General features: G+C 44.0%; 1 protein-coding gene across 1 annotated transcript in view; it reads right to left on the bottom strand.

The window, feature by feature from the left end:
• The window catches only part of CCDC71L (coiled-coil domain containing 71 like), a 1,787-nt gene extending 1,226 nt beyond the window's left edge, over positions 1–561 (bottom strand). The window contains exon 1 of the mRNA XM_041474681.1: positions 2–561. Within this exon, the coding sequence (XP_041330615.1) occupies positions 2–430 (429 nt within the window). The 5' untranslated portion in view covers positions 431–561. The remainder of the gene's footprint in view (position 1) is intronic.
• Between the last annotated feature and the right edge of the window lie 7,743 nt (positions 562–8,304).

Genomic DNA, 8,304 nt, shown 5'->3' with positions numbered 1-8,304 from the left:
GCTTGCCGACGCGGCGGCGGGGCCGCTCCGAGGGCAGCGGCGGGTCGGGGACGACGGCGCGGCAGGAGGAGTATCCGTAGACGTCCTTACTGCGGAGGATGACCGGGGAGAACTCGTGCTTGAGGCTGCAGAGGAAGTTCCACAGCTCCGAGTCGGAGCTCATGAACTCCGTGGACTTGGGCATGAAGAGCCTGAGGGCGTCGCCCAGCGCCTTGGTGCCGGCGAAGGAGACCTGCGAGCGCGAGTACACAACTTTCTCTGCCTCCCCCTCCAGCCCCCAGGCGGCGGCCGCCGGTTCGCCGCCGGCTGCCCCTGCCCCTGCTGCCGTCGCCGCCCGGGCTCCCGCGGCCGCCTCCGCGGCGCTCCCCGCCTCTGTGCTCATCTTCCCGGCTCCTCTCTCCAGCGCCGCCTGCTTCCTACTGCGGGTCATGGAGGCAGCGGGACGGGGTGGCGGGACAGACGCCGAGAAGGCAGAGCGGAGGCAGCGCCAAAGGCAGGCTCCGGCCGCCGCCGGGCGCCCGCCGGGTGTGAGCAGCGATCGATGTCCGGCGCCCAGCACAAAATGGCGCTTTAAAGTCCCGGGCGGGGCCTGCGCGCGCCCGCCCCCCCTGCGCCGCCCGTTGGCCCGTTCGAAACGCGTCGGGCGAGCCCGGCCCCGCCCCGCCGGGGGCGGCGGCCGTGAGGGTGGGGGCGCCGGAGCCCCCTGTCCCCGGAGCCCTCTGTCCTCGGAGCCCCCTGTCCCCGGAGCGGGGTCCGGCGGGGTCCGGCAGCCCGGGCCCCGGCGCGACACCGAGCCGCGATCTCCGCGTTTGCAGAGGGTGGCCCCTTCCCTCAGGGCGAGGCCCCCGCATGGCGGGGTGAGCGCGTGTCCGCATCGCGCCTCGCTGAGGGGTGAGGATCCAAACAGGGCGGTGGACAAAGGTGGCTTGTAGTGTGGAATGTGTTGGGGTAACGATTTGGTTGGACACTTCGATGGGCAAACTCCCCGAAGGAGTAGCCGTGAGAGAACTGAGTCAAAAAAAATGGGCCAGCGGACGTGACACAGTGAAGTGCTTTAGATGATATTAAATACATCCATCCTGTCGCAGAGAAGTTTTTTAGCATGAACCTATAGGTTGATCAGTCAGCAACATCATAAGTAATGGAACTGCAGAACAGTTGGAGTTAGAAGGAACCTCTGGAGGTATCTGGTCCAACCTCTGTTCTCAATCCTAGCCACCTAAACCAGGTTACCCAGGACGGTATCTGGATGGATTTTGAGTATCTCCAAGGACGGAGGCTCCTCTCTCAGCTGATCACTGACAGGACATGACAAACCAGAATGAAGCTGTGTGAGGGGAAGCTGAGATTTGATACTAGGGAAAAGTTCTCTGAGAGGGTGTTCAGTCACTGAACAGGCTCCCCACTGAAATGGTCACAGCATCAAGCCTGTCAGAGTTCAACAAGCATCTCAATGACACTCTTTGTTATATGGCTTAGTTTCAGATATTCCTGTGAGGAGCACAGCTGGACTCGATGATCTTTGTGGATGCTTCCAACCTCTCTGGGCAGCCTGTGCCAGCGCTCAGTTACCTTCAGAGTGAAGAGGTGTTTCCTCGTGTTTTAAGGGAACCTACTGTGTTTCAGTTTGTGCCCATTGCCTCTGACTCTGTCACTGGGCACTGCTGACAAGAGCGCACCTCCATCCTCTCTGCGCCCTCCCTTCAGGTCTCTGTATAACCTGATGAGATCCCCTGAGCCTTCTCTTCTCCAGGCTGAACAGTCCCAGCTCACTCAGCCTTTCCTTACAGCAGATGTGCTCCAGCCTCTTAATCTTTACAGCCCTTTGCTGGGCTCTCTCCAGTGTGTCCATGTCTCTCTTGTGCCGAGGAATCCAGAACTGGACAGTGCTCCAGGTGTGGCCCCACCAGCACTGAATAAAGTGGGAGGATCTCTCTCTCAAGCTGCAGGCAACACTTTGACTAGTGCAGCCCAGGGTAATATTCACCTTCCTTATGTGGCAAGGGCATGTTGCTGGCTCTTGTTTAGCCTGGTATCCACCAAGACCCCAGATCCTTCTCTTCCAAGCTGCTTTCTGCAAACACTGAGATGCTTACCGCATCATTGGGATTGGCTTCATATCCCAACAAAGCATGTCCCAAATGAAGCAGTAAAAACTTGGGTTGGTTGAGCCTGTTGTGAGAGTCACCACCTTGCTGAGTCCACAGCAAGGCATTACCTGCATGGCACTGCTAAACTTGCAGCTTTTGCATCGTGATTTTGTCAGCTGTTGTGAAATTCCATGTCCCTCTGGATCATGCTTTCCAATACTTCAGATTGCTGTCACCGGCACAGTGTCTTGTTATGTTCCTGGATTGCTGGAATTATACCAGAGCTCTTTCCAGCACCCAGAAGAGCAAGGTGCCAGCAAGGTCAGAGGTGGTTTAACCTACTGTACAAATCCTATTTGGAGTTTGATTAGACCCCTAACTAATTACTTTCTCTCAGCATGGGTAAAGGGAGAGGAATAACATTTTTCTTCATAGACAGTCTTTGTTCTGTAATTAATCTTTCACATTAGAATAGGGAAATCTTTTATTCTCAACTCATCAAGAACCTAAATTGGAATGTCTAGAAATCCAGTCAAGTAAGAGGCAGAAATTCTGCATAAGAAATTATTCCTTACTGCCAGTGGAAATGAATTAATTTTCTTTGCAGGATAATTCAACTTGTGTTCGTGGGAAACTCAAGAATATTAATTCAAATAGCCATTTAAAGTGGATATTAACAAAGCTATTTTAAATCTTCATGAAGACAGTCTTGAGGTACAGCCATATTCTAAACCAGCTTCGTAAATGACCCAATTTTTAAAAAGAAACCTTTCCCAAAATGATGGCATTAGAGCAGTTTTTAATGGGATCCATTCCACAGCATACTTTAGCATGCAGTCATACAGCCAGATTAATTTAACTGAAGGAGGTGTCCTATAAAGCAGAGGAGAAGAACCCGGAGCTGGAAGCACCCAGGACAGGCATCTCCTGATCCAGCTGTGCTGCTGCTGGTCACACTCTGGCTATTTGGTCACCACGGCTTAGGAGAGGCTCATCACCTGCTGGACCACAGAAGCTGCCCTGGGCTCACATTCTCGGTGGAGGCAGCAATAGTTTAGCAGCTCAGCTGACAAATGGGCCCTCGTTAATCTGCAGAAATCCAGTTGCTCACTGACCGTAACATTTTCCCAAAATTACAAACATTTCTGGCATATGACTCAAAAATCATTGAGGCAGAGAAGGGAGGCTTCTCAAGCAAGCAATAAATGAGTCACTACAACTGCAAGTGAAAAGAAAGATCAGCACATTTTATCATGTAGTATTTATTCATTATTTTTACTTTGTAGCCAAATGGGTGGACAATACCCTTTTAAGGCATGGGATGTAATCTCACTTTTACAACTTCATTGTGAGTTTTCTGCAGTGTAACACTCTTCTTTTAATACCCTACAAAGTAATCTCAAGAAAATCCATGGTATTTGCCTATCTTTTAGTAATTTCCAATAGCTCAGTACAGTAATAACAGTAACAATAAAATTAATAATCCTTTAGAAGTGCATAGCTCTTCATTTCAATCATACTACTTCTTGTAAGCATTAATTATCACTCACAGTACTCTTGAATTATGTAAGTAAATATTGCCTATCCTTAATAGATGAATAGAATGAAGAAGTGGATCAAAATGGCTTGACTAAGATGTATAGACTCAATTTTCTGTAGATCTTCTAACAATCATTATTCTAAAAATACAAGAAATGTTCACATTGGAACAGAGAAGAGTAAAAAAAACCCTGCAACCTTTGTTTCTTATTATTTGTTAGAATTTCTTTTCTGTATTGAATTCTCAAGAAAGAAGAACAAAGTACCAATTGAGAAAGTGGTACACTAATTGCTGCACAACTGAGACACTTTATTTTCTTTAATGTATCCTGCCTGGTACCAAAAAACACCACTGGTAACTGCTAATTATTTTAAATGCTAACAATCTTATCTGTACAAATGATCACACAGTTTTGAGTCTTGCTGATGAGCCCTTAAATCCTGGATATTAAGTCACATCCTGTCAGTTCTGCTGACAGGACTTTTCCTTCAACATACTCAAGCTCGTCCACCCAGGTTGGCAAGAGCAGCCTTACTGTCCAATGTCTTCAAAGATAAATACTCTTTCCTAGTACCTTTCCTTTTGCTTTTGAGAGGTTGCATTAACTGGCAGCCTGCTTCAGTTAATTTGGTTCTCAAATGCCTTTAGCATATTTTCAGGAAAGTTTGTGGCAACGCAATCATGACTCCACATTCCATTCACAACTAAACTTCACATGTTACCCAATAGTCATCAAGTTCCTAGGCCTGAGAAGTGCCCAGGCAAGTATTGGTAAAATTTCTGAAAATACTTTCAAAGAGAGACAAAAGCAAATAATTTACAATAATTATTTCTCAATCAGTTATAAGGGAGAAAAAAGAATCGTGGAATCACTGTCTGTAGAAATCACAGCTGCAGTAAGAAAGGGAAAGGGTGTTAGGAATCACTATGGAAGGGATAATAAAAAACCCAGAAGACAGCATTCTGCTGAGTGCAAGTCCATTGTGCCTCCATAAATCTTGAATACTGTGCATTTCTAATCTTACCATCTCTAAAGGAAAACAGCAGTGATACAAAGAAGGCCAACCAGCATGAGCAGAAATATGGAACAGCTTCTCTATGAAAAGAGATTAAATAGTGTAAGACTCTTCAGCTTGAAAAAAACAGATGGTTGAAGAAGAATATGATAAAGGTTTATCAAATTGTGATAGTACAAAGAAAGCGGATAAGAAATTATTATGTCTTAGTTTTTATAATCCAAGAATGACAGGGAAGCACATGAAGCTATAAAGCAGAAAACTTTAAATGACCAAAAAGGCATGTGTTGGTTTTGGGTTTTTTTGTTGGGGGGGGGGGTGGTATTTCCCCCCGTATGACTCATAATTAGCTTGTGGAGCTCATTTTTCAGTGAAGTTGTGGATTCCAAAATGGAAAAATATACCCCAGTGCATTTGCAGTCATTAGAGTGCACACTATTAAAAAATATTAAATATTAGACATGATTGGAAGAAAATACCCATCAATAGCTCTTGTACATGAAAACCATGGGCTCAGAAAGGCTGTAAGCCAAAGGCTAGGAAAGGAAGGAAGGAACAATATAACTGTGGAAGCAACCATCAGTGTTTGCATCATTCTCACACTCTTTCCCTAACCTTCCTCAGATTCTTGAATATAATTCCAGCATCAGAAATATGTTGCTTAAGAACATGGTTCTCACGTATCACAGATCATGTCATTTTGTAGTATTGATTGCATTGTTTCCTGAGGCACTCTATTTAAAGTACCATCACTGTTAAAACAAGTGTGAATTTCATTCCCTTGTCTCAAACCAGACAAATTTTTAAGCCTACTACCAATTATTTTAAAACCTTATTAATTAAATCTTATTCCCTGATACCATGTGGCTGAGCATGTCAATTAACAAATTCTTTTTGTGATACCCTTCAGCCTATGCTGCCATTTTCCTTCCTACCAGATTTGTGCATTACCAGATGAGCTGACAGGACAAATTCACTCCAGAACAGAGAGTAACAATAGATTTTTTTTTTTTTTGGTGTTGTTGAACTTGCTACAGGATACAATGCAATATTTATATTGGATTCATGTTTTGTGCTGGCCTAGGGAGGACACAATACGTGATCCAGCATAAAGTCCATGGAGGAAAGTTACCCTTCCAGATGCTTTGAGTCAATTAGCAAGGGAGTTGATATGTATGCCTGTATGTCATATGGATGTGGCTTTATTAAATAGTTACAGGAGCTTTACTGTGTCATTGGACTACATCTTAGTCAGGCTCATTCTTATTTGTTCTCTTTGTCCAAATGAATCTTGTAAAACCTACTGCCCCCTGTGTTTGTTTTAATGGAAAGAGACAGAACACGGGTTTTTTTTTTTATTTTTTCATGTCGTCTTCGTCACTTTCACAGGGCAGAGGAGAGAGAGCTTTAGACACTTTAGGTGGAAAAGTCTTGATCTCTCTGTTTCAGTGAAAGTTGCAAGCAGCCAATTATTATGTAGATGTAGCTGTTAGCATTAACACCTCCTTTTGAATCTCTCTTTTGTTCTCCGAGTTAGGCATGGGTTTCAAAAGGCTTGAGCTGACAGGACAAATTCACTCCAGAACAGAGAGTAACAATAGATTTTTTTTTTTTTTGGTGTTGTTGAACTTGCTACAGGATACAATGCAATATTTATATTGGATTCATGTTTTGTGCTGGCCTAGGGAGGACACAATACGTGATCCAGCATAAAGTCCATGGAGGAAAGTTACCCTTCCAGATGCTTTGAGTGAATTAGCAAGGGAGTTGATATGTATGCCTGTATGTCATATGGATGTGGCTTTATTAAATAGTTACAGGAGCTTTACTGTGTCATTGGACTACATCTTAGTCAGGCTCATTCTTATTTGTTCTCTTTGTCCAAATGAATCTTGTAAAACCTACTGCCCCCTGTGTTTGTTTTAATGGAAAGAGACAGAACACGGGGTTTTTTTATTTTTTCATGTCGTCTTCGGCACTTTCACAGGGCAGAGGAGAGAGAGCTTTAGACACTTTAGGTGGAAAAGTCTTGATCTCTCTGTTTCAGTGAAAGTTGCAAGCAGCCAATTATTATGTAGATGTAGCTGTTAGCATTAACACCTCCTTTTGAATCTCTCTTTTGTTCTCCGAGTTAGGCATGGGCTTCAAAAGGCTGGAAGGCTTATCTCCGCCCAGCTCCCTCACTCCTGGAAGGGCCCTGTGTCCCCGCACAGGGAGGTTCGGTGGCCCCGGCGGTTTGCATGCAGCGCTGGGAGCCGGCACCGACCTGGCGGAGGGAGCGTGGAGTTTGCAGCCTTACCTCACATCACATTCACAGGAGCTGAATAGCTTTACTGCACTGACATCCTGCCCCGACTTACCCCTGCTAGAATTCTGCCGTATTAGTTTTGGCGGTATCATTTTCTTTCCCTTGAAAGTATTTTTTATGTTATTCAACGTAGATTCAATTCAAAACACTTCAGGTGTGATTTATATAAACTTTCCCAAATATTCTAATAATTTATAGTTCCATAGCACTTGGTTCACAGTATTTCTTATAATCATTTAAAAATTCTTTTGAATTCGTGCCAGCACACAATAAATATCAAAACTGGATCATTTTAACAACATTAATTATTTTGACAATTTTCGATAACAATGCTACAAAGAAAGAATAAAAATAGATTGATAATACCTTGAGAACTGGGCTTTTAGGTTGCACGTTTTAAAATCAAAGATTCTCTGTAGCTATAGATACCCTTCATTTTAATACCGGCACAATGACAGATACTAGCTGAGGTTCTGACCCTGCACATGATCTGCATTATTATAAAGGCTCTCCACAAAAGAGGCGAGTTCATTCATCCTCGGTGAACCTGCAATGGCTCCAGGTGGATGAGTGGCTTCTTTAGCAGAATTTTAAGATTATCTTTCAGAAATGCAGTGATGTTTTAATGTGTTTGTTGTCACAGAGACATATACAAGCATTATCAACCAGCAATTGAATTAAATATTTCCCAAAATATAAAAGTGACCCAAATTTTCATAGTAAAGTCAAAAAGTAGTCAAAGTTAACAAATCACTATTTGATCCCCACCCCCCTCAGCTATTTTTGGAAGCCTCCTCCAAATAAGAAATGCTAGTGGTTCAATCTTTTACTGACTTAATTAAACCCACGGTAAGCCCTAGTGTGGTCACTTACTCCAGTTTGTTTGGTTTAGTTTATACAGGCTATTCAGTTTAAGCTCAGTGAGCCATTGTTGCTCCCATTTAAGAGAATCTACATACGGGTTACTATTGGTTTAATTAAAGCCATATAATTAAGCCAGAATTTTCACTGTCTATTAGCATTCTCTTACATCTGCATTTTGAGTCGTAAGCTTTCAACACTGGGAACTCAAAGTTAAAGTCCCAATGCATTGTCTGGAGGGAGCTGCTTAGTGCTCGGCATTTGCAATTCATGGCCTGAGCCATTCATTTTTCCCTTGCAGGCAGTGAGAACTGCAAATGGCCCATCACTTTGGAAAAAGTGATCATTATTTAGAAGTGTAAATGAAGATGCCAGAGGCTAACCTCAGGTTTTGTCTGAAACAAAGGCTGCTGTCTCTGGTCTGTAGCAATGGATTGGACATGTCATAACAGAGAAATACCACATTTATCCTCAACATAACATGCACCG

Source organism: Pyrgilauda ruficollis, unplaced genomic scaffold (assembly GCF_017590135.1).
Source record: "Pyrgilauda ruficollis isolate IOZ18807 unplaced genomic scaffold, ASM1759013v1 scaffold33, whole genome shotgun sequence".
Taxonomy (NCBI): Eukaryota; Metazoa; Chordata; class Aves; order Passeriformes; family Passeridae; genus Pyrgilauda; species Pyrgilauda ruficollis.
Note: the sequence above shows the minus strand (reverse complement) of the source record. Positions and strands in the feature narration are given on the sequence as shown.